The sequence below is a fragment of the Lathyrus oleraceus genome, chromosome 3 (assembly GCF_024323335.1).
Source record: "Lathyrus oleraceus cultivar Zhongwan6 chromosome 3, CAAS_Psat_ZW6_1.0, whole genome shotgun sequence".
Classification (NCBI taxonomy): Eukaryota; Viridiplantae; Streptophyta; class Magnoliopsida; order Fabales; family Fabaceae; genus Lathyrus; species Lathyrus oleraceus.
Window position 1 is genome coordinate 431,677,583 of NC_066581.1, and position 27,315 is coordinate 431,704,897.

A 27,315-nucleotide genomic window follows, 5' to 3' on the forward strand; every position below is an offset into this window, starting at 1 on the left:
ATCTGAAAAATTGGTGACCGGACAGCCCACCATCCTCTCAGCAAACGCCCCTTGCAGGGTACCCATGAAGAGATCAGACATCTCTCTGTCAACTAGTGGAGGTTGCACTCTGGCAGCCAATTCCCTCCATCTCTGAGCGTATTCTTTAAACCCTTCATTATTCTTCTAAGACATACCCTGCAACTGGGTACGACTCGGAACCATATCAGCATTGAACTGATACTGTTTAAAGAATGCGTCCCCAAGATCCTGCCAGTTCTTGATATCTGAGGACTTGAGCTTGGTGTACCACTCCAGTGAGCCTCCGGACAGACTGTCCTGGAAGAAGTACATCCACAACTTTTGGTCCATGGTGTATGCAGAGATCTTACGAACAAACGCCTGCAGATGAGTCTCGGGGCAGGAACTCCCATTGTTCCTATCAAATGCGGGCGCTTTAAATTTCTGCGGGATCACGATCCCCTCCACTAGCCCCATATTTGACATGTTGACCACCCCAGGAGTGGCATAGCTCTCCAAAGCTCGGATCTTCTCAGCCAGCAGCTGAATCTCTTTGTTCTGTGGTGGGGCACCGTACTGTCCAAACGGTTCGTTGTGCATCGAGAACTGATCAGCCTATCTGTCTTCCTCTCTGTCATCTTCAACCCCGAAGAATGGCGGGAAAAGACTATCCTTCAAGTTCTGACCAGGTTGACCACCAGCAGTGCCAAAACCAGCAGCATTATTCACTATACCCACGATTGTTCTTTTTCCACCGTCTCGAGAACCACCCAGCCCCTGGTTGGAGACACCATCCAGGTTCACACCACTATTTGCCGCTGAAGCCCGCTCGAGCTTCTCAACTTTGTCAGCCAAAGCTTTCTGACCAACTGCAAACCCTTGCATGATGTTGATCAGTTCGCTCATCTTGTCCTTCAACTCGAGGATATCAGTGTTCGGGAGATCCATTAGTCTGGGAGTATTGCGTCGAGTGAAATATCTGTGCGGACGGGTTGAGTGCAAAGGTACAACTCTACGAGCGCGAGCAATGATTCCTGAAACAATCAAGCACGTTAGAACTGATACCTGCAAAATAAAAACACGTCATTATGATCATGCATGAATGCAGTGTTTATCCATATGAGGAACACTTTGTCTCTCGATCCTGGCTTCATCGAGACAAATAATAACCCGGCAACAATATTCTGATATTCAGCATTTGATTTCATCATACAGATCAGAGATATATGATTTAGCAAAATACCGCCCAACCATGTGTGTGTGCTGTGTGAGTGCATACGGGAAAGCAAATAAAGCTTGAAGATCGATCACTGAATGAAAATAACCATCACATAGCAAAATGCACAATAAGTGCCAAAGTCATACATCAAATCAGATATAAATCCAATACAATCTTCCAGAATTGGGAAAGAAATACAAGCAAAATGAATTCCGTCAACAAGCCTGACGGTAATCCACACAAATGATAAAGCTAGCCTGATGAGGGTCCCCCAGACGGCCCTATCTCATCAACCATCTTCGCGAACTCTGCGGCGAACCTAAGCTCGGTGTTCTCCTGCTGTAATCTCCCCACCTCTTTCTGATGAATCTTCATCTGCCTGAAGTAATGATCTCTCTCAGCCATGTAATGATCTCTCTCGGCGATGATCTTCACATTCTCTGTTTCCTTGATCTTCAGCTTTGCCTCCCACTCAGCAATGAGAACTCTGACTCTGTCATCCCTTTGATCCCTCACGAGAATTTGCCTCCTCTTCTAATCTTCAATGACCTTTGAAGCTCTAGCCAATCTCTCTTTGGTGATGTCGTGCTCCTTTGTTGAAGATGCCAAAGCCTGACTGACCTTCCCATAATAGGCAGTATCCATCTCAAAGCGCTTTGCTTCAAAGGCATGTCGCGTGTCTTGATCTTCCATCTTCACTCTGATCTCTTGATTAGCCATCTGAACCCGAGCGACACTCATCTCCAATTCCGTTTTCTCCGCAAGCAACTGATCTCTCTCCCGCTTCATCTCCAGGAACTCTTCCATACTAATAGAAGAAAGAGACTCCTCAATCAACGGATACCAAGGATCAACCATAGGAAACGGTAGACAAGTAAGCTCCACTCTCTTACTGAGCCAGTCATCGAACGGAGGAAAAGACCTGTTATTGGCTCTACCCCAAGAAAACTTGCCTTTCCTTTGAATGTTGCGCCATGCATCAGATACCTGCTTCAACCTGGCCTGATTGCCCTCAACCGGGAAGTACAAAGTTTCCTGAACCTCACTCTTGAACGGAGGAAGCTCCATAGCGAATCCCATTTGTCTCTTAAGAAGTGTCGGGTTATAATTAATGCAACCCTGAACTCCTATAAGTGGCACATTGGGAAAACCCCTACAACTGCAAATGAAGTCTTGTCCAACCCCACTACTGTGAGTCCAAGCTATGTCTTTGGCCCTCAAACCCATCAGCTTGGTCGCCCAATTGACATTTTGGCCAAGAAGAACAAAAGCACCCCTGGTAGGCAAATATCCCATAAACCACTTGTATAGCAACTGAGTGCAACATCGAATCAATCCCCCACGCCGCTTCTCGTTCCTGTTATGGACCGAGTAATAGACGTCTCCGATCAAAGTAGGGATAGGATTCCTCTGAACAAACAAGCGGATGGCATTAATGTCCACGAAGCTCTTCTGATTAGGAAACATAATGATCCCATAAATGCCCACAGCAACCACGGCACAGACTGTATTCCAATTACCCAACTCGGCATTCTTCTTGGCCTTAGCTTCTAGGAAACTTAGATGAAAACCAGGCAACTTCCCCTTCTCTTTCAGACTCCCCTTAACCATCTCCGGACTCAAATAAAGAGCACGGGAAATCCCACCAATATCAGGCTCTTCCTTAGTAGCATAGAAAGGAACCTGATTTCTGATCTGAATGCCCAAAATATCAGCATAGTCCTCCATCAAAGGCCCGAGTAAGTAATATGGGAAGACGAAGCACCTCAAACCAGGATCATAGAACTGGAGGAGAGTATGAATGGCGCTCATGTCTCTGTCAGTGAGTCTGAAAACCATCTTCAGAATACCCCCATATGCCTTACGAAACATCCCCACATGGTCGGGTGTAATCAAAGCTATCATATCCTTCAGCACACTGATCTCTGGGTCAAAGAAGCTATACGCAACATCGTCCTTTAAACCGGGCCTCCTCATGTCTAAGAAGTCTCTCAACCAGGATCTCGATCAAAAATGTTCCTGCATATGGATAAACGTGTGTTAGATGCAGATAAATGCAGAATGTGATGATGCTGATGAATAAATGCAATGCATTGTGCCATCCTCCAAGTCGTCTGATCATTTGTTGCACTGAAACCCTGATTTCTGAACTGATCACAACCATCTGCGAGAATATGTAACCACAAATCCAACTCGAGGGTTCCGAAATAAACGGAAGATACATCACCATCATCATCAAACAATCTCTGAACAGATACCCACAATCCTCTGAATCGGCCCGGGGAATCCTGAAATAAACGGATCCCCACTGATAAATAACACGGACAGAACTCCGGCGTCTCCGAAACAAAGGTCCATAAATCCGACTTATAAATAGGACTCTGATCCACGGAATCAATAGTCACCATCAAAATCACCAACAGAACATGCATCTGTAAGAATCACCCTCCCCTCACAGGAAAATTCTAATCAGGTCATCCTAAGGCGGATAATAGTCTCGACAATCGGGCAGAGATACTCAATGGGTTTGCCCTTTCGGGTGTGCCCTTGTAGCTCTCCTGAGATCGTCTAAACCAAAGATCTGGGAAAGATCGGTCACCGAAGTCAATAGCCCAAAAGAGGTAACCCAACCAAAGTGGAAAACCCCACTGAGGAAGAGCACTCTCAGATGAACCTCGTCCGGCTTGTGATATGTCACGTCGCAACAGCATGCCCAACCGGCATGTGAGGAACATGAGACCACACTAATCCTAGGTGTATACTCGGGCCTGGGTTTTAGCCCCACTCAGAACACCCATCCCAAAACAGAGGAACTACCTGCACAGAGGACGGCAACATGATAGTATGATGCATGCAAATATTTATGCAAATATATACACAGTCAGAATAATAAATGCAATAAATAACAGCACAAGCAACCTAAACTATCCTAGAACGCTAGGAGAGACTCGCATAGGGAAGATGGACCAGCAATAGGTCAACTTCTATAGTCCCCAGCAGAGTCGCCAGCTGTCGCATCTGCGAAAAACAACCGGCGGGCTGAAACAAAAACAACACAGAGCCGCCACCGTGCGTTATTTATCCCAAAAGAGGGAAAGGAAACGCTCGAAGTAAACCTGGGAAAAGCATGGTCTCGCGACCAAAGAGAATGGGATCGGGAGTCGGTTACGCAAGGGGAAGGTATTAGCACCCCTCACGTCCGTCGTACTCGACGGGATCCACGCTCTAAAAGAAAGAAAAAGGTTGCTAAAACAAACATCACACACGCACACTGAAAACAACACAGGTGGGAAAAGGGGGAAGAGGGCTCGCTAGGATATCGCCTCCTATGCCTACGTATCTCGTCTGGAACGAGAATCAGAGCTGCCGTAGTTCGGCTCACGCACGCCAAACAAGACACACACAAACACAGGCAAACCTGGAACCCGAACGCCAATCGCTGGACTTACATCGGCTTCCGAACCAAACAAACACACTCAGGATACGGACAGCCAATCGCTGGGCTTACATCCATATCCTGACACACAAAAGGGTTAACAAGCAAACACACACAAAAAGAAAAAAAGTGCCCGGAGAGACCTCGCACGGTCTCCTGCCTACGTACCTCATCTGGTATGAGGATCAGGGCGACGTAGTTCCCCTAAACGGGAAAGAAATTCTAACCAGATACAAAGGGAGACACACTACTAGGGAGCTGTACTCGAGCCTAGATGTTATCATGCATCATTGCCCTATGTTATGGTTTTTATCCTAACTTGCACAGGTAGCAAGCTAAACCTAACCAGGAAAAAACAAAGCATGCAAGCATACACAAAGCAAATCAAACATTCACATTTAGCACACACTATATACAAACAGATGTGGGCTCAATCAAGGGTTAAGTTGCAAAAGCAACACAACTGTGTCAGGGTGATGTTAGCTCTTAACCCTGACATTGAGAGTCAGGGTGAAGCCAGATGAAATGGAAGTGAGGGGTGTGCCTCACAGCTCTTATCCCTGGCCAGGGAGAGCTTCAGACAAAGGAGTGTGGGTTCAGAAAGTGGGAACCCTTCTACACTTATGACTCTGACTCAACTGTACAACTGTACATGGATCTTGGGTTAATGTCCCAATGCATCAACACAGTGGTGTGAGCAGAGAGACGACTCAACAAGAATAGCAGGGGATGGATTGCACATCCCTTGGGTTCTGCCAATTGCCTTAATCAAGGTCTTTTCCTGCTTGGGGACAAAGTTAAACAATCACAAACATCGCCTCTTAAGGAGGACTTCAGACAGTTGCCTGGCTAAATAACAAGCCAGGTCTTCCAGACTACATGGAGACAAGAGAGTCTACCTCAATTGGTTTATACAACCAAGCAGCAGCACAGCAAGTTCTCAAAGAACTAAAGCGACTATGGTACCTGAAATCAATCTAATTCAGTCAGTATACCAATCACCAAGTCAAAACAGACAAGATAAGAACCAACAGACAACACAACCAATCATGTGTGCCAAGCACAAACTCAAATGAAATGAGTCAAGCATCCTACAAAATAAACCAAGTTAGTCCATAACAAGCATATAAACCAAACTCAATCAACTTGAATTAAACTCTTCAAAGCATTTGCTTCTTCAACCTGAAAAGTCAAACTCAAATGTGAGAAACAAGACCACTAGGACAAGCCTAGGGTCAAAAGGAGACCAAAAATCCAAAACAGCAAGTGAAACTCAACAGGAATCAAGATAAACCACTCCAGAATAAAGTCCAATTGGTCTCACATCAAAACTATGCACCAAATCCATTTCATATACAAAACATGCCAAACTATGCACTTTGGAAACACATTAGAGAAAACAGAATGATCACAATTAAATCAATATCAAAACAGCTCAATAAATTCCACAAAAATTCAAGCCTAAACAGAACACATTCAATGAGTTGCTTATCAAATTTCATGCTATTTTGACAAGTAGAAGTATGGAAATTAAATCAGGAAGTCATGGTATGCAAATACAACTTCAAATAAGGTCACAACTCATGTACCAACTTCAAGCAAGTGTAAAACTGAAATGGCATAAGATAAATGAACCACACCAAAGCCAAAATGAAACTAAACATGTTAAGAACCACTCCACAAAATTTCATCTTCATGTGATAAGGTATGAGAATTTTACAAGTCATGTAATTAGACCACTCAAGAAAAACCTAAAAATGACTAAATAGCAAACAAAAATCCCAATCAAATAGGAAGTGTATCAACAAATCCTACAAAAATCATGGTTGAACCTAACATCTAGATGGAATCACATGCAAAAATCCAGGGCAAAAGACAAAGCATAGGCATGGAAACAAAATTCATGAACATGGCATAACATAGTGTGACACATATTGTCACACTCAACTTGATCACATAATATCTCTCTAACCAGGGAATAAAAATTAACAACCTATACATCAAAATCACCAGGAAAGAGTCAAGAATGTGCATATAAAATTTCATCAATTTTGGATAAGGCATCATTATTTCATGATCAATATGGCAAAACATACACACAAATGACACATTCAAACAATCCCTAGGCATTTTATTTTTCCACACGTGCACAAAAATATTAAAAATCACCATAAAAAACTACACATCACAAGGAGAATGGTGAAAAAAGTCTCATCAAATTTGGATTAAAAATGAATTACTTATGAATTTTTAAACATGCAAGATCAAATGAAATGAAATTGAAAAAAAGAAAATGAAATAATATGAAATAATATTCAGAAATGGCAAAATTGTAAATAGGCGTTGCCACGATGAAACGCGGCGTTTCATTAAAACGCCCTGGCACGCTCAAATTAGTCAGGATCCGCGGGAAACAGAATTTGAACATGAAACCAAGCAAAGCACGATCAAACGCATGCTGGACACGAGTTCTTGAAGCATTCATAGTGTTCATAATTTCCAGAAATCGTCATTAACAAAAGCCATATCATGATTTTGAGAATTATGGAAATCGAGTTCTAACCTCTTGATGATGACAGCTGTAGAATCGTGAGCTTCCAGGTCCAAAAGTTGAAAACAGATGCAGCTTAGTGATGTAGAAGTTGAATGAAATGAATAGATCAGCTCAATTGTGCACCAGCTCGAAGAACTTTCAATTTGCCATGGATGATCAAGCTTTCAACAGTCCAATTCCTCAATGCTATGGCCACGATTTGGTTGAAACAGATGTACACAAGGTCCTGCAGAAGAAGGATCTAGCAAGAAACAGCACAATAGATGATGAATTCAATGAAAAATGTGAAAAAAAGTGTGAAGAAGTTTTGAGAAAATTGGAGAGAATTGGATGAAAAGTTTTTTAGATCTGAGATTGTGAAGTGTGATTATGCATTTTCTGTTATGATTAATGTTTTATACCACATGCTAATCCAAGTGCTAATCGCAATTAGAAAATTCAAGTGAAATTAGCAAAGTGAGTTTTATGCATAATTGGCCAAAATGCCCTTTTCTAGATGCATCCAATGTAACAGTAGAAAACCAGTGCAAACAAGTCATATTTGTCATTTGGAATGTGTTGAAATTGGTTTGGTATGCAAAAGCCATGTATTTCACAAAATCACCTTTTTTCCCACCAATTTTCAAATGGTTCACTTGAAAAATGACCTTTTTATGTGAAGGTTTTCAATGAAATGTGATAATGGATTTGGATAGTACACATCAAATGTGGTTTGCTCAAAGAAAAATCACCCAATTTGGCCTTTCCATTCAAAAGTTATGCCACTTTGAATATCAACATTTTCTGAAAATGATTTGATCATAACTTACCAACCACACATGAGAAATGAGTGTTCTTGGACTTTTTGGAAAGGTGAGAGAAAGATCTACAACTTTCATGTTGGACAAAATTTCATTTGAAGCATTTTTGGACACGTAATTTTGAGGTGAAAAACTTTCCATTTTTGGCAGTTTCCAATTACAGGTCACCTGCTATTTTTGGAAAGTTTCCATCTGACTTTATTTTCTTCATTCTTGATGTTTGAAATGTCAAATGAAACTTGTATAGACATGAATGAAGTGTCTCTAACCCTCTCCCACCTCCAAATCCATCAATTCAGGCACAGTTGACCACAGTTGACTTTTCTAACCGATAGATGAATTTGCTGTGCATTGATCAACTTGAGCTTCAAACTCCTGATGAAATGGCTCAATGATGAAACCCTAGCTTTCATAAGCTCAATATAATCACATGATGATCCCCATATCCATTGTAAACCTCATCCCCTTCACAAGCCCTGATTGGCCCAATGCAGATGATTAGGGTTGACCAGTGGTCAAAACCCTAATCTCAAGGTATCTGATCAATCTCTCGAATCTCTTGGATGATAACAAGACCATGATGACGATGATGTATCATTTCAACCAAGATCAAGCTCAACCCCCTTGAGGAATCAAGAAACCTTAATTTGTACCACACATCCTCAGATGGTTAGTGATCCAGTCCAAAGAAACCCTCAAGCTTGCATACATCAACCTTTTTATCTTCTGACCAAGACTTCGGAGGATGACTTGCTCAATGTAGCCATATGATATGCAAATATGCAATGCCTAATGACCTAAGAATGATATGCAAAAATGCAAAGCTAGTCCCAAGAGAGGAGGGCAAATTTTGAGGTGTTACATGGTGTTCCTTCCCTTCTGCTCCCTATTATGACTTTTGTCCCCTGTGGAGTCAGATTTCCCTGAGTTGAAATATACCTTTTTAGGTTTTCCTCAAATGATTTTTGGATGTTTGATATCTCTCACTCGTATACTGGTCTTAGATATTCATTCTCCCCGAGCATGTTGTTCTTTCACCCTTGTACCGATGTTTTGATCACATGTCTCCTTGAGCTTATTACCCAGTAACCGGTAATACCTTGCCCTGGTGTTTCCCCGGAGGAGTCCCGTTTGGATGTTCCCCAGCGAGATCCCTTAGTGGATTATCCCCATATAAGTCCGAATTTTCATCCGAAGTATCCTTTGGGGATAGTTCCACTGTATTGGCATATTCCCCAATGCATGCATCTTTGAGTCAGCTCGAGTCCTTCCATTGATTTATTCTTTGGAATTCTGCTCGTGTCTTTCACCAAGTTTTAAGTCGTGCCCTGCTCACGCAATTTATTCTCTTTTCTATCCCCATAAGAGTCCTAGAGTCTCTGTCCCATGGAGTGAATTACTCATGGATTGTCTGTTTCTCCGGATTTCTTTTCTTCTTTGTGGACACATATCCCCACAAAGTATTACCCTTTTGCATACATACATCTGCACCATGAGGTCTCTTAGGGACAAAAATTCGTCTCTTTATTATTATTTAAGCCCATTCTACCTCGTCGAGACGAAGATTTTAACCTTCACTTCTCCGGATAGAATGACCTTAAATATGGGCATCTGTAAGACACCAATTTTGGCCCTAAGATCCCTCATGGCATCATAACATTGCATTTGCAAAGCCTCAAGGATCATGAACATCTTGGCTCCTTCCCTTTGGGTGGGACCTCTTGTGAGTAGTTTGAGATCACCAAGAATGCTTTAATTGTATATTATTTCTTTTCTCATTTTTATTCACTAACCAAAAGCACAAAAGTATGTCACTAACATCTTTTGTTTGTAGCTTGAGCAATCACAAGGTCCAAAGCTTCTAGGAGATCCTATGTGCATTGATATGGTCAAGGGAAAATGAAAGCAAGAATGGTAATAGTTCCCAAAGCTCTCATCCATAAAATATGCCTCCTAATTGTCTTAATTCACCATTTTGATCAAATCAAATCAAAGGGTTTGAGGCTTGTTTCCCAAGGAAACCCTAATTCATCTGTGTACCAATTGTGCCTTGCTCATGAAGCAACCTCAGCCCAAGATCAAATACAATCAAGGGAAGTTCTTTAATTAATAATTTCATGCATATTTGAACTTATTTGAGTGTCCTCAATCATCAATTCATCAAGGTATGAGTTGTGGACTTGAGAAGTTGATAAGTCAATTCATCTGACTATCTTGAAATGCACTGAGACCTAACTTTTTATATGTTGATCAAATGGAGATAACTCCAAGCGAAAAAATGTTCTTAAGGACAATATGAGCAACTTTCATGTTCATCAAATTTTGATTTAAAGCTTGGAAGGTCATCTTCCATTCTAAAACATTATAGGTCATTTTGACTAAAACCCTAATTTTGGGTCAACTTCCCAAGAACATAACTCATTCATTTTTCATGATTTTGGGATGAGACTTAATGAATTGGAAATATTATTGTGTCTAATTCAAATGTTATGTTGAGAAAAATTGCAAAATCTCAAAAGAAATACATGTGATAATGCAAAACATTATAGGTCACTTTGCGCCAAATGCATTAAAATGTGAAAAAGTCCAACTTCAAGTGCCCATAACTTCTTCATTAAAAATCCAAATGATGCAAAATTTATATCCAAATTGATTATCTTGAAAAGATCTACAACTTGAATGTTGAAGATTTTATCATTTAGAGCTTGCATCACTGAGACAGAAGGGCTTGAACATTGGCCAAATTTGGAAACTTCACATATACATGTTTTGCACCCTACACTTCAAGCTCAAATTTCACTAATTTCTAAGGCCCAATTTGAATTTTGATCAACATAGCATTTTTTCCTTATACAACAAGCTTTCTAACCATTACTCATAAGGTAACATTTGGAGTTTGGAAGCACCATTTTCGAAGACATGAAGAATTAAGTGCATTTTGTGAAATTCAATTCAATTGCCATGCATGAGCTGATTACACTTGATGTACACGTCCATTTGCATTTCACATGAACTCAGCAGGTTGTTTCAGCCTTCATTAGGCCTTCCACATGATCACACAATCCCATGCAATGCAAAATCCATTTGCCATGCACACGAGTTAGCTCATGCAATCAGCTCTCTCCATCTATAAATACCTTGCCATAGCTCTTCAATTCTCCAACCTGAAGGTGCCTGAAATGCTGCAAGATTGAATCCCTAGCCATACCTAAAGGAATAAAGTTCATCTTCTCCAAAAAATTCAGATCTGAAATTCAATTGCATTTGGTTGGATTTTCAGATCTAAAGTTCCTAGACCTTCATCATTTGATCTATTGAAGTTTCTGTTTGCAAAAGGAACCAAAGAGAGTGACTCAAATCTTCAAAATCCAAAGGTTTTGCTCCACTGAATTTTGCTTCGACTCTCTTCATACTTTGCTCCATTTGCCTTGATATTGTGTTGTCTGAAGTCCTGTTTATAGAGGCATCATTATTGTGTGTTTAATTGTTGGAATCGAGCAAGTTCAGTTGAACACCACCAAACTTCCATCTCTGATTTCTCTCTTAATAGGAATCTAGAGTGGAAGTGAGTGGCATAAGAGTGATGTACATCACTTCACCTTTCGAATGGTGCCTGGATCGTTCATTTTAGTTAGCATTTGAAACTCTGTGTTTTTTTATCTTCACCGGAGCTCACTGGAGAAGACGGTGGCACTGGCCACCGTCTCATTGCCAGATCAATCATGAGTCGTTGGATGCATTTCTCAGTTTATATCACAACCATCAGATCTTATGACTTTTGATAATGCGCCATGTGATTCATTTGACTAAGGACTTTGGTAGGCGCGCGCTGATAGCCCTTGGATGTGCCAGCTCAATTAATAATCCATCATCCAACGCCTCTCCTTTTTTCATATTTTCTTATTTCTGATTTTATTTTCTTTTATTTCTTTTAATTCCATTTTATTTCTAAAATCCATATCTCTTTTATTATTGGTCCAAAAAATATGGGACCAATTGCATTATTTCTCTTTTAATTTCTAGTTTCTAAAAATTATTTTTAATATTTTTTATTTTATCATTTGCTTTTTTTTTAATAATTTTCTCTTTTCTGGTTATTTTTAATTCATTTTAAATAGTTTTTGATATTCAAAAAATACAAAAATATTTTCTCAACCTCTTTGAATGATGATGGATCTATGAAAAATATTCTCATCAATTTATTAATTGATTTGAGATTTATTTGAGATTTTAGTTCAATTAGGTTATTTTTCTTCATTTTTAATGGATAAAAAATAGTTTCTGACTTTTAAAAATGCTGAAATTTTTTGCCAAACTTTGTTTGACCTTGTTGAACTTGGGATAATTCACTTGGACTTTTTAAAGTTGATTTGAAGTGATTTTGAAGTTTGACCTTTTTTTAATATTTTAATTCAAGTTTATTTTCAAATATTAAAATGCCAAAAATATTTTGCTCATTTCTTGACTTCCAATCTTCATCTCACTTCTGTTTTTTTATGGTTTGACCTTGATCTTCCCTATCTTTGGTCAACATTGATAGATTGATACATTCCATTTCATCTAATGCACTTTATTTTCTTCATTTCCATTATCTTCATCTTCTTCTTCTTTTCTTTTGGATCAATGAGTTAAAGGTTGATAAGTTAGCATTTATTAGGGAGATTTAATCTTCCTTGATTCAAATCTAATTTATCTTGATCAATTGATGAAGTGAATGGCTTTGCATTAAGGATAGATTGCTTTCTAAATCATGCAAATGACTTAAACCAATACAAGATCATTTCTCATCTTCTTTTTGGCATGACAAGTTGTTGGAACTTGGTTCACTAATCAAGACTTCTAACTTGTGTTGTTGCCTACATTATTATTGACCGACCTCAGATAGTTTTGATTTCTACATAAGTCCAATTACGATTGCTTATCATAGCGCTAAATTTGCCTTATGGCACACTAACTACTAACACTAATAATTAAATATTAACATTTACTTTTTGCTCTTTACATTTATACAATTTATTATTCTTGTACATATTATTCATTTGGTTTTTCCTTTTGCTCACTTGAGCACATGTTTATGTTAATGCAATTTTCCTTTTGCTCACTTGAGCACATAATTGTATATATATCATTGTGTTTGTGTTTTGTTTTGATTGTTGTGGACCAAATGCAAAGAAATGAACAATTGGACTTAGACTTTAGGACTTTTCCTATGCAAATTTGGAGTAAAAGAGCAACTAGTCATTGAGCCTTTAGAGTGCTATAAAAGTCAGAGAGCAACTAGGTATTGGGCCTTTAGAGTGCTATAAATGTTGAAGAGGACTTTGAAAGGACCAATTTCTAAACTCCTTCTTATTCATTCTTTGTTTGTTGATAGAACTTTTTGATGTGTGTGTTCTTGTGCTAGGAATTCCAACACTGAGCCAAAGTGAGGAACCATTGCCATGAGCTTCTAAGAGAGAGAGATCTAAGAACCATTGAGGAATCCTCCAAGAACTTGTTTGATTGTGTTGATTGTTTGAGTTTACTATCATGTTGCTTACACATTCCAAAGGATGGAAGCTACTTGGATCATCAATATGATCTCAAGAGAGGAACTCCATTAGTGGTCTTGTTTCTTATCCCTTATCTCTTGTATGATTAGGACTTTATCCATTCTTCTTCTTCCCTCCACTCTAACCCAAGCCAAAACTTTTGTGCAAACATTTAACATTTGTTTTCAAACATTAGAAACCTAAGCCTTATGCTTTTGATTTTCAAACTTCCTTTTCATAACACTTATTTTGAATTGAACTCTTAAATCAACTTTGACCATATTTTGTACATACTTTTCATTGGTAAATATAACCCATTCAAGTGCCTTTTTGTGGTTTCAATGGCCACTTTCTTAATCAAAACTTTCCATAACCTTTAGCTATTAGGTTTGAGTTATCCTTGAGGTAGATGTAGTACTCACCTATATCCTTAGTGATGGACAATGAGTCTTCCATGCTTATTATAGGGTTAACACCTCCCTAGCATGTTGAAGCTATCCTCACATGGTGGATTTGTGGTTTTAGGTTGAGTTTTCTCCCTTGGATAACAAAAGACCTTAAGGCTTTTGGACCAATCAATTCACCAACTCATTTTGAGATTTTTACCCCAAACTACGAGGATTTGATCCTAATCTTTTTTAAGATGGTACATAGGCAATGGGTTCCTCCATCCAAACATAAAATGTAAATAAACTTGTATATTCTTTCCTCATCTCTTCAATCATGTTTGCACAAATAAAGTTTCACAAAAATACCAACCTTACAACCAATATGAGAAGGGCTCCCTAGGAGTACCTAGGATGTTTTGGGTGCTTAAAACCTTCCCATTGTATAACCAACCCCCTTACCCAGATCTCTGACATTTTTACTAGTTTTTGATTTGATAAAACTTTTAGGTTTTTGTTCGCTTTCTAACCATTCCTTTGGATAAATAGAAGTGTGGTGGCGACTCGACTTGTATGGTTTACCTTGGATTTAGTCAATATCTCTAATGGTAACGAATACCCCGCTACACAAATGTAGTCTGAATTTGAGATGAGCCTTGTTGGAGAACTGACCTATTTCCTTAGGCTACAAGTCAAGCAGATAGAAGATTCTATCTTTCTATCTCAAAGCAAATATGCCAAGAACATTGTTAAGAAGTTTGGCATGGAGAATGCAAGTCATAAAAGGACACATGCTCCTACACATCTGAAAGTCTCTAAAGATGAAAATGGTGTTAGTGTAGATCAAAGTCTATACAGAAGAATGTTAGGAAGTTTGTTATATCTCATAGAAAGTAGACCTGACATTGCCTTTGCTGTAGGTGTTTGTGCTAGATATCAAGCTAAACCAAAAGTCAGTTACATAAACCAAGTGAAGAGGATACTGAAATATGTCAATGGCACCAGTGACTATGGGATGTTATATACTCATGGATCTGGATCTTTGCTGGTTGGTTAATGTGATGCTGACTGGGCTGGAAGTGCTGATGATAGGAAAAGCATATCAGGAGGATGTTTCTTCTTAGGGAACAACCTGATATAATGGTTTAGTAAGAAAAAAAATTGGGTGTCCCTATCCACTGCTGAAGTTGAATACATAGCAGTTGGGAGTAGTTGTTCTCAACTGGTTTGGATGAAACAAATGTTGACTGAATACAATGTCACACAATATGTCATGACATTATACTGTGACAACCTGAGTGCTACAAATATTTCCAAGAACCCTATTCAGCACAGCAAGACAAAGCACATTGATATTCGTCATCACTTTATTAGAGAACTAGTGGAAGAGAAAATCATAGCCTTGGAACATGTTACTACTGAATTGCAATTAGCTGACATATTTACAAAGGCTTTGGATGCTAATCAGTTTGAATGTTTAAGAGGGAAATTAGGGATTTGTATCCATGAGAATTTATAGCAATTAATTTGGAGTGGAAAAGGTAATAAAAATATTGTCTGCCCACTTAAAAGAAAGTGCCCCATTTATGGTAAATCATTACCTAGTATTGGAACTACCATCTATACCATTTTCACACGCAACCTCAGCATAACCACTTCCATCTTCATCAAACTGTATCGACCATCTCTGCTAGGGCAACAAAAATTCTTTCACAAGCTCAACAAGATGTCACAACATCCTTCATCTTCTGGTTCTAAACCTACTCACAAAGCAAGAACACCCTCCATGGATTTTCTGGATGAAGACATTTTGGAAGTTATTCCTCTTTCAGTCATCCCAGGCGACGCCCCTGGTCCATCTTCCACTACAGGAAATACTCAAGGTAACAGTTCTGATAACCCTCCCTCTAAGGATGACATGCATTATATTGATCGTTTCATTAGGAATCTGGTCACGAGGATCCTAAATAAAGGACACTCAGTCAAGGGAGTTTCGACTCCTCTATCTAGAAGGGACCCCTCACCGGAGGTGGAACCTCACAATGAGAAAGATGATGATTCATCTAGGTCAGAGAAAGATATTGCTGTTGAGGGACTGTGTTCTTTAGGGAAAACCTTGCCTAGTAAGAAACCTGTAGATGCTTCTCAATTTAAGAAGCATGACTCTGCTGAGAAGGTGATTGATTTGGAAAAAGAGAGCTCAGATGATGAAGATGACACCTTGCTTCATCACTTGGAGCCAAGGGTTGCTAAGAGAATGAAGACCGGGAAGGGGAGGTCTATGGCTGAGATGATAACAACCAGAACTAGTAAGAAGGCTACTGCTGTAGGTCCTTCAAAGTCATGGAGTAAAGTGGAGGTCAAGAAGAGAAAGGTCAGAGAAAGTTCTGATTCAGAGGATGATATTGAAGACGATGTCCCAAACATCTCTTCTGTCAAAAAGCAAACTGTTAGAAAATCCCCTGCCAAGGTTGCTGCTGTACATTTGGATAACATTTCCTTCCATCTGGAAGATGGTGCAGCCAAGTGGAAGTTTGTAATATAGAGGAGAGTAGTTGTGGAAAGGGAACTGGGAAAGGATGTCGTGGAAGTGAAGGAGGTTATGGATTTGATCAAGTCTGCTGGTTTAATGAAAACAGTTAGTGCATTACCCCAATGTTTTGAAGGTCTTCTTAAGGAGTTTGTGGTGAACATCCCGGAGGATATTGCTGACAAGAACAACAAAGAGTTTTGCAAAGTGTTTGTTAGAGGAAGGTGTGTAAGGTTCTCCCCTACTGTGATCAATAAGTTCCTAGGAAGAGGAACAGAAGGTGTCGTTGAATTGGAGGCCATACACAATGAAATCTGTAGGAAAATCATTGTTGGTCAGGTCAAGGAATGGCCAAGAAAAAAGCATCTCTCTGCTAACAAATTAACTGTAAAATATGCTATCTTGCATAAGATAGGGTCAGCAAACTGGGTACCAACAAACCACATCTCAACAATCTCTAATGCTCTTGGAAGGATAGTATATGCTATTGAAACCAAGCTTAATTTTGATTATGGAAGGTTCATGTTTGAATAAATTGTTAGACATGCTTCCACAAATGCAGTGAAGCTGCCAATTGCCTTTCCCTCAATAATTTATGGGATAATTCTAAGCCAGCAACATGGCATTTTGAGCACAAGTGATATCCCTAGTAGAAGAAAACCTCCATTGTTAGTTCATTACAAGTTATTTGAAGGCAGTCATGTCAATGACAATGTCATGACATCTACTATAAAGAAGCCAGCCTCTCAAGGTGGCCTAATTGCTGAACTGAAAGAGACCTGTAAGGAATTGGAGACTGGGATAAGGATGGCTAAGGCTAGAAAATAGGCTTTATAGATTCTAATTAATAGCTTGGAGCAAGGAGATATGGATAATGTTGGTGAAGCCAAGGAAATAAATGCCCACACCTCAAGTGAGAGGTCTGAATCTCAAGATCAATCTAGTGGCAGTTCTGGATCTGAAGGTGATGAAGATGCTACCTCCTCAGACTGAGTTGTGGTGAATTTAGTCCCCCCTGTTATAATGATGTGTGTTTTGGATGCTTGGATGCTTTGATGCTTGCTGTTTGATGTTTGTAGTTTTTTTTTGCAGTCTTGTTTGATGCCATGATGTGATTTTTGGGCTCTTTGTGAATTCTTTGGATTTCTGTTTATCTCAGCTTGTAAGACCCTAATTTTGACCATAATATCCCTCATGGCATCATATCATTACTCATTGCATTGCCTCAAGGATCATAGCATGTGGGGCTCCTTTACCCTAAGGGTGGGACTTTTGTGAGTTGATTTGAGACCACCAAACATGCTTGTATTGTATATTATTTCTCTTCTTATTTGTTTACTAACCAAAAGCACAAAAATATGTCACTAACTCTTTTTGTTTTGAAGCTTAAGTGATCATGTGATCCCATGTTCCTAGGAGGCTCCTAAGCTCAATCAAGTGACTCAATGAAGATGAAATCAAGCATGACAATGGTCCATAAAGCATTCAATCATCATATATGTCTCCCAAGTATCTCAATTTTCCAATTTGATCAAGATAACCCAAAGGGCTTGAGGATTGTTTCCCAAGGAAACCCTAATTCAACTGTGCATTGACTGTGCCTTGCCCATGAAGCAACCTCAACCTATGATCAAATTTAATCAAGGGAATTTATTTAATTCATTATTTTATGCATATATGAGCCTATGTGAGTATCCTCAATCATTCATTCATCAAGATTTGAAGTTTGGCCTTGAGAAGTTGACCAGTCAAGTCATCTGACTAAACTGAGGATCCCTAAGACCTAACTTTTGATGTGTTTGTCTAATGAAGATGAACCCAAGATAAAATATGTTCTTAAGAACCATATGAAAAACTTTCATGTTCATCAAGAATCCATTTGAATCTTGGAAGGTCATCATTCATTTCAAAACATTATAGGTCATTTTGACTGAAACCCTAATTTTGGGTCAACTTCCTAAGGACCTAACTTCCTTATTTTGTATGATTTTTAGGTGAGACCGATTGCATTGGAAAGCTTAAGATTGCTAATTCAAATGTTATGTTGAACAAAATTTCATAATCCTAAAATAAACACATGTGATAAAAAATTCAAAGGAGACATATACATGTTTTGTACCTCAAACTTCAAAGCCAGTTTTCATAACTTTCCAAACTCGAAATGGATTTTTGCCCAACATAACTTTTGTTCCTTATGTCAAGACTTTTCCAACCATTACTCACATGACCATGTTTGGATTTTCCATATGGGACTTTCGAAGAGCTAAAGGTTTATGCTCAAATATGCAATTCACTTTGTAACTTGAAATGCAAGCTAATACAAGGCCTTGTGCACGTCCAAACCATCTGCAAATGATATCAGTTTGCAATTCCATTCAATTTTGGGTCTCACATGCTCCTGTACAGGCCCATGTATGGAGGATCTAATTATCATGCACACAAGCATTTCATTGCCTTGCTTCATCTCCAGCTATAAATACATGGCCTTGCTCATTCAAATCTCAACCTTAAGGTGAACTGAAAGGCTGCTGAAGTGAAAACCCAACCTTACTCAAAGGAATTTCCATTTTTTATTTCTCAATTTCAGATTTTAATTTCAACACAATCAGTTGATCTTCAAGTTTCAATTCCTTAGCCTTGCATCCTCATCATCTCAAGATCAAAGTGGAAGTAAGAATTTGAGCAGATCGTGTTGTTGAAAGCTGCTCTTCAAAGGTAGATCACTCAAACTGTTTTGATCTAAAGCTTGCTATACAATGTGAATTTCTCTAGTATGAACTGTTTTCTGAAGTCCTCGAGCAAGAAGCAGGCCAGTGGTGGTCTTGATTTCATGATTTGAACCATTTCAGTTTGCATACCTTGATTTTCAAGCTCAGATTTCTCACTTAATAGAAACATTGAGGACAATCCAAGGTTACAGGGGTGATGTACATCACCCCAACTTCATTTTGGTACCAGGCTTGTGTATTTTGGTTGAGGTGCAAAAACCTGCGCGTGGTGGCCGGAGTTTGCTCTCTGGCCGAAGAAGATGGTAGTTTCCACCAGCATCCCCACGTGGATTCACCTGTGCCTTTGGATCTCACTCAAATGATTTAATCGTGGATGTGTGTGTGTTTGACTTATTTTAATTCATTGTGTGGCGCGCTTGACCAAGGCCTATGGTATGATAGCGCTTCTGAGCCCTTGGATGGTGCCACGTCAATTAATGAAATTGATCCAAGGGGCGCTGATTTTTCCTATTTTCTATTTTCTGTTTTAATTTCTTTAAATTCCTTTTATTTTCAAAAATTCATAACTATTTTATTTGGAGTCACAAAAATATGAGATTAATGGCAAAAAAAATTCTTAAAAAATCTAGTTTCATAATGTGATTTTTAATTATTTTTGTGACTTCATTTAATATTTTTTATGAATTATTTTGTTTTTAATAGTTTTTAATTCATTTTAAATACTTTTTGATATCTGAAAATTCCAAAAATATTTTCTTAACACATATGGATCATGATAAGTCTATGAATAATAGTCTCATCAATTTCTTAATTGATTTGAGGTTTATTTGAGATTTTAATTCATTTGTGTTATTTTCCTTTATTTTTAATTGTTTTAAAATAGTTTTTGTTTTCAAAAATTGTTGAAATTTTTTGTCAAACCTTGTTTGACCATGTTAGACCTATGATGATTCAATTGGACTTGTTGAAGTTAATTTGAATTGAATTTGAGGTTTGACCATATTTTATCCATTTTAATTTTGCATTTATTTTAATTCCAAAAATACCAAAAAAATACATTTGACTTGTTGACTTCTAATCTTCATTTCTCTTATGTTTTACATTGGTTGATGATGATTTGATTCACATTTGATCATTGTGTTTTGATATTTCATTTGAATTCTCCTTTTATTCATTTCATCTTCATCTCACTTCTTCTTTTTATTTGGCCAATGAGTTAATGATTTGTGGTTAGTCTTGACATATGAGAGGCTTAACCTTCTTTGATCCAAATAAAACTCAACTTGATCAAAGATCAAGTGAGTTGCTTTGTGTCCAAGATAGGTTGCTTCTTGGTCAAGCAAAAAAACCTAAAGTTTATACAATGCCTTCTTCTTTTCTTTTGGCATTGTAAGTTATAGGAGCTTGGCTTACTAGTCATGATCTCTAACTTGTGTTTATTTGCCTATAGTTTTATTGACCGGCCTCAGATAGGTGTGACTACTACATTAGTCCACTTACGATTGCTTAACATAATGCTAAATTGTCCTATGACACACTAACATTGACCACTTACTACTAACTTTAATTTGAGCATTTAATTTCTTGCAATTTACTTTAATGCAATTTACCTTCTTGCTCATTTATTCATATTTCTTTTTTACTTTGCTCACTTGAGCTCATATTTTATGTTTATGCCCTTTTCCTTTTGCTCATTTGAGCTCATTATTGTATATAAATATATTGTTTTCTTGTGTTTGTTTTGTCTTTGTTTGTGTGAACCCAATGCAAAAAGGAGAAAGGACTTAGAATTAGGACCTTACCTATGCTTAAAGGAGTTCAAGAGCAACTAGGCCTCATGCCTTTAGAATGATAAAATTGTTGAAGAGTAACTAGGCCTCATGCCTTTAGAATGCTAAATCTTAAAGTTGACTTCAAAAGACCCCTAATCTAAACTCATTCTTTGTACATTCCTCTTATTGTGTTGTGAACTTTTTGATGTTTTCTCTTGTGTGATAGGGATTCAATCTTGAGATAGTAAGAAGGACCATTGTCATGAATAGCCAAGTTAAGAGAGACAAGCCAAATGGAGATCCTAGGAGCTTGAATATAATATTTGTTTTGATTGCTTGAGTGATTGCTAAGTCCAAAGGAAAGGAGCATCTTGAATCATCTTTATGATCTCAAGAAAAGGAACTCCAAGGGTTTTATCTCTTCTCTTATCTTTGCATGTTTAGGACTAGCCCTTCTCTTCTTCTCACCACTCTAACCCAGGCCAAACTCATTTATGTGCAAACTTTGACTTTATTTCAAATTAGAAACCTAGGCCTTATGCCTTTGATTTTTCAAACTCTTTTCATTAATACTCATTGTGAATAAATCTTAATTCAACTTTGACCTTATTTTGTAAATACACTTAACTTGTAAATACAACTCAATTCGAGTGATTTTTGTGGGTCCAATGGCCACCTTTGTTAAAACCTCTTTTTATAAACATTAGCCATATGTTTGATTTATCATAGTGGTTGATGTAAACCTCACCTTACCCTCACTAGTATGTTGAAGCTCTCCTCACATGGTGAATTGTTGGTTTAGGTTGAGTTTTCTCCCTTTGATAACAAAAGACCTTGAGGCTTTTTATCAAATCAATTCACCAATATTTTGAGATTTTTACTCTGAACTACGAGGTTTTGATCCTACCTTTGTGATGGTACGTAGACAATGGGTTCATCCATTCAAACAACAAAATTGTAAATACAATATATATTCTTTTCTCATCCATTCAATCTTGTTTGCACATATTTTCACAAATACCAACCTACAATACATTTTGCAAAAAGGGCTCCCTTAGAGTACTAAGGATGTTTTGGGTGCTTAAAACCTTCCCATTTCATAACCAACCCCCTTACCTAGATCTCTGACATTTTCATTGGTTTTTGATTTGATAAAACTTCTTACTTGGCTTTTGTTCGCTTTTTAGCCTCTCCTTTGGACAAATAAAAGTGCGATGGCGACTCGAATTGTATGTTTACTTTTGATTTAGTCAATAAATCACCAGGTAACGAATACCCCGCTACACAACTCATGTAGCTGTGTATAATTATGGTTCTGTAACACCTGACATTTTGTTTTAACATTTTATATGTTATAACATTCTTTGTGACATTCTCTGCTGGTCTGATTGACATTTATTTTGTCTAATTGGTCACTTTGGTCTATTTTGACTAAAAAGGGGGAGAAGTTAATATGTGGAGAAATGATGTGGAGAGCTGATGCTAATATGTGTTGAAGTAGCTAGGCTAAACAAATGACAACTGTGTTGAACAGAATGATGTTCTGTGTTGTACAGGTGATGTTGAAGGAGATGTCAGATGGGGAGATTCTGAATGTTACAGGTGTTGTTGAAGGAGATGTCTGTGTTGAACAGACTTAGGGGGAGAATAAACACATATGTTCTTAAAATGTGTTTAATGTGTGTTTATTACTAGTTGCTATTTTAGCTAGTAATTGTGTGGTTATTACTTCTGTTGCTGCTTAACTACTGATATGTTTTTTTGTGAACAAATGGATTGATATATGTTTTAGCCCAAATTTTTCAAAGGGGGAGTTTGTTGGTTCTTGTGTTGGCAGCAATTTTGGTAAAACCTAGAGTGTTCACAAGTTGTCATATGTGTTGTCTTGACATAAGATTTCATGTACCTGCAGGATATTTAAAATGTAATTATGCAGGATTTTACTGAGATGTCAGACCCGATGTCATGACATCTGTATACAGAATATTCAGTATGAATGTTATGTATTATGTGATTTCATTCTTACTGCTAATCTGTGTATGATTGATGAGATGATTGAACACGCTATCAATCAGTAATTACAACTAGATTGACTTATTTTCCAAAGAGATCTAATCAACTGTCATGAGAAGATATGAATGGAAAATAGTTTTAGGGTTTTATGATGTCCAAACCCAGCCAAATGCTTCTATAAAAAGGACATGGAAAACCTGATTTGATACACAAGAAATAACGAACGAAATATTGAGAGAGAATAAGGGTTTTAGTCTTGTGTGGTCGTGTGAATTGTAAGTCATTCAATTCATCCATAGATGATTGAATTGGTCTGATTTTTGAGTTGTAATGTGTCACTCTAAGCTTTGAAGCATGAGTGTGTGTTTACTTGATTGAAGCTTTTAAGCAAGACCAAGTATGTGTCTTTGAAGAGTGTCTTCTTTTCATTGTAATTCTTGTTTTATATCACTGCTGTGATTGAGGGGGAGTGAGTAGGATCTCATATCTAAGAGTTCTTAGGTAGAAGTCACATGGATAGAGATTAGGTGAAAAGACTGTAACTTGAAGTTATTTACTGAGAGTCTTTGAACTGATTCTATTTAGTGGATTTCCTTCCTGGCTTGGTAGCCCCCATACGTAGGTGAGTTTGCACCGAACTGGGTTAACAATTGCTTGTGTCTCTTGTATTACTGTTCTTTATCTTTTATCCTGTTTGTGTTGTTCAGATATTAGTGTCGTGACATTACCTTCGACATCTCATATCTGATACCAGAATTTCAAAAATTTATGCCATTTTGTAAATAAATAAAAAGCGAAAGGAAAGGAACAAAAATTTGATGCAAATTGTCATTTCATTAATGATAAAAAACCTTGAAAAAGATAAAGGAGGCCCTACAACACGCCACTGTGCCTTGGGCAGGGCACAGTGTTTTGTCTAAAATAATAAAATTACTTTTGAAAAATTTGGGGAACTTCCACAGTCTTCCAGTTCGTCAGCTCTTCATTAGGTGCGGCTTGTCGCATCCAGCTAGACATCCCCTCTTCGCGATCTTCATCGCTGATCATCACCACCTGTTTGCCAAAAATGTGGCCAACCCTGGTGAACGTTTTCTTTACCGAAGGAATCTGCTCTTTGTCATGTTGGTTACCGGCTTTATTTGATGACGGGTCATACCCCAGGCCAAACTTGTCTCATTTCTCTTTCACTTCCACCACTTTGCCTCAGTCTTAAGCATTTTCACTTTCCATAACAGCCTTAGCTCGTTTCCATGAGGCCATGGATGGTCCTGACTTCGGGGTCTCCAATGTCTATTGGATGGCCATCATATTTACCACTTCCAAGGATTGGAATGGTGTCTCAGTGATCTCGACATCGACCTTGATATATCGGAAAGATGTCAAGTGGCTAACCAAGATATCTTCCTCTCCTCCAATCACAATCATCTTGTCATTTGTAATGAATTTTAGCTTTTGATGCAGAGTGGAGGTGACAGCGCCTGCGGAGTGAATCCAGGGTATCCCAAGTAGGCAACTATAACCGGGATGTATGTCTATAATCTGGAACGTGATATTAAAAATAGTTAGACCTATCTTAGTTGGTAAGTCAACCTCTTCTATCACTGCTCGCCTTGAGCCATCAAATGCCTTTACGATTAGGATACTAGGCTTCATACTTATCCCTTCCATTGGCAGCTTTATCAAATTTGTCTTCGGCATGACATTTAGTGAGGAACCTGTGTCCACTAATACCCTTGATAGTATAGTGTCTACGCATTTCAAGGAGATATGTAGGGCTTTTTTATGGTTTTTTCCCTTGATCGGCAGTTCATCATCATTAAAACCCAAAAAAATCCCAGTGGTCACACAAGCTATCACGTCGTCAAGTTGTTCTATCGTTATGTCTTTCGTGATATGAGCGACGCTCAATACTTTCAATAATGAATTCATGTGTGCTTCTGAGTTGAGCAATAAAGATAACATGGAGATTTTTGAAGGTGTTTGATTCAGTTGGTCCACCCCTTTATAATCACTCTTCTTGATTATCCTCAGAAATTCCTCAGCCTCCTCACGAGTGACTGCAGCTTTAGGATACAGGTGCATGTCTTGTATTTCTTGATTAGGGACGAGGATCTGGACAGGAGCTTCCTTCCCTTTAACCGTTGCAGAAGTATCAACAATTCTTGGCGCGAACACTCGACCACTACGTGTCATTCCTACCGGCCCCACAATCGAGGTGATGTTTGGTTTGTTGATCATCAAAGGCTGGTCTTCCTGCCCCTGCTTAAAACCTCTGGGCTGATATATCCACGAGAGTGCCTTCTCATTTTCATAGGCGAACGGTGTTGGAAACTCTCTCACCAATGGGCTTATAGGTATTTCCACTTTAACCTCATCATAAGGGATGTCCACCACGACTATCTCTTCCTGGCGCTTGCTCTTGACACATAAATTTATCTGTAACTCGCCTCGATCCAACATTTGTTGTATAAAATTCCTCAATTTTTTATTGTTCTCTTCAGCAATTAGCTCCTCCGGGACTAGACCACTCTTCAGCAATTGTGCTCCTATCCTGGCGATAGGGGTTTGAATCTTTTCAACCTTACGGATCAATTTTCCTTGATCACTCTCCTCAATGGCACTGATGGAAGCATCCTTATGTGTTGGCACGGGATTGGTGTTCACGTTCGGGCGTCTCGGAGTGAAAGAGATGGCCTTTTCTTCGATCAAGTCTTGTACCTGATTTGGAAATGCGAAACAATTCTCCAAGGTATGACCAGGTGCTCCCATGTGAAACTCACGATGGGCGTTAGCATCGTATCCGGGTGGATATGGAAAAATAGCTGGTTTTAATTCCCTTAATGTTAGAAGGCCCTCCTTTTGCAGATATGGGAATATCTGGCTATAATGTACTGGAAGGGGATCGAGTTGCCTTATTGGAGGTCTTGTCTTGAATTGTCTTGGTGGCGCGGTGTTTTGCTGATGATGATGTTGTTGATGTTGTGGTTGATACACTTGTTGTTGCTGCACCGGCTGTTGGTAAGGTATGGGTACCACGACGGCGACTTGGCCATATGAAGCCTGTTGCTTCCCTTTATAGCCTTTGGATATAGCGTTTGTTTCACCTTCTCTTTTCTTCGGGAAGCCTCCAAAAAACTTTTTCGGTGCGCTAGGGGCTGTCATGGCTCCTGGAATCTTTCCATCCCTCAACCCTTTTTCTATGCGATCTCTGATTGTCACTAGATGTGCGAAATCAGATGTTGCACTACTCACCAATCTATCAAAGAATGGGTCATTCAAGGTGTCCACAAATATTCCGGTCATTTCCTTTTCATACAATGATGGCTCTACCTGAGCAGCCAACTCTCTCCACCGCTGGGCGTATTCTTTAAATGACTCGTTTTCTTTCATAGCCATCCCTTGTAACTGCATACGGTCGGGTGCCATATCTAAGTTATATTTATACTGACGGAGAAATGCGTCAGCTAAATCCTCCGAGCTTTGAATCCGCCCCTGCTCTAAGCTCATGTACCATCTCAGAGATGCTCCACTTAGATTGTCTTGGAAACAATGTACAAGTAGTTTGTCGTTTTCGGTATGAGCAGCCATTTTCCTGAAGTACATTACCAGGTGACTTCTTGGGCAAGTCTGTCCTTTGTATTTCTCGAAATCAGGAGTTTTAAATTTAGCCGAGATGACTAAATTTGATACCAAACGCATGTTCATGGTAGAAGCGCCGAAGCTATTATTCCCTTCTATGGCTTTGATCTTCTTTTCCAGGGTACGGAGCCTATCTGTAGTAGGATCTGGAAGTATCTTAGGCCTCGGTTGACCAGGCACATAGAAAGCATCATACTGGTCATCTCCCATTTCGGATCTATGATGAGTAGACGTATCAAAAGGCTCTGCACGATCCCCATCTCTTTTGCCTCCTATCGGTATCTAAACCAGTCTCTTCTTGGTGGGGACGAAACCCTCGTCTTGGGGGTTCAAACCTGGTGTGCTATCATTCCTTTTTGCCATAGTTTCTTCATCCTCAATCCTCTCTCTTTGGGGGATTGCGAGCATTGTCTCCAACTGCTGATCCATCTTCTCTTGGATCGTATTAATGTCTGTCCTCATGGTAATTTGGTTAGCCTCAACTTACTCTAACGTCATCTTGTATTTGCTTCGCATCTCGTATCGGTGTTGATTAGTCAGTGTGGCTGGATAAAGGGTAAAAATGTTGGGTAAGTTTTTTGAAGTGTGATGCATAATGAAGATGCGAATGTCATGCGTATTTTATTTTCAGGGAATCGTTCGAGTTTCATTAGTTGTTAGTAATTCGAAGAAACAAGAAATACTTAGAATAGCAATAATGGAGTAA

At 38.8% G+C, this 27,315-nt stretch overlaps 1 protein-coding gene across 1 annotated transcript; it reads right to left on the minus strand.

The window, feature by feature from the left end:
- Window positions 1-615: 615 nt before the first annotated feature.
- On the minus strand, window positions 616-26,819 carry LOC127131577 (uncharacterized). The gene is made up of 3 exons (XM_051060491.1): window positions 26,347-26,819; window positions 24,561-26,226; window positions 616-777 (listed from the first exon to the last, which is right to left on the minus strand). The coding sequence occupies exons 1-3, from the start codon at window positions 26,817-26,819 to the stop codon at window positions 616-618; spliced, it is 2,301 nt and encodes a 766-aa protein (XP_050916448.1).
- Window positions 26,820-27,315: the final 496 nt, after the last annotated feature.

Bases quoted from the DNA above. Each gene is read 5' to 3' on its own strand.
- LOC127131577 (XM_051060491.1), bottom strand. From the start codon at position 26,819: ATGGGAGATGACCAGTATGATGCTTTCTATGTGCCTGGTCAACCGAGG. The intron at 26,227-26,346 runs GTCATTTAAAGA...ATTCTTTGATAG, and splicing joins ATGGCTATGAAAGAAAACGA to ATTGGTGAGTAGTGCAACAT. The intron at 778-24,560 runs GTTGACTTACCA...GTCTCCAACCAG, and splicing joins GGCGAGCAGTGATAGAAGAG to GGGCTGGGTGGTTCTCGAGA.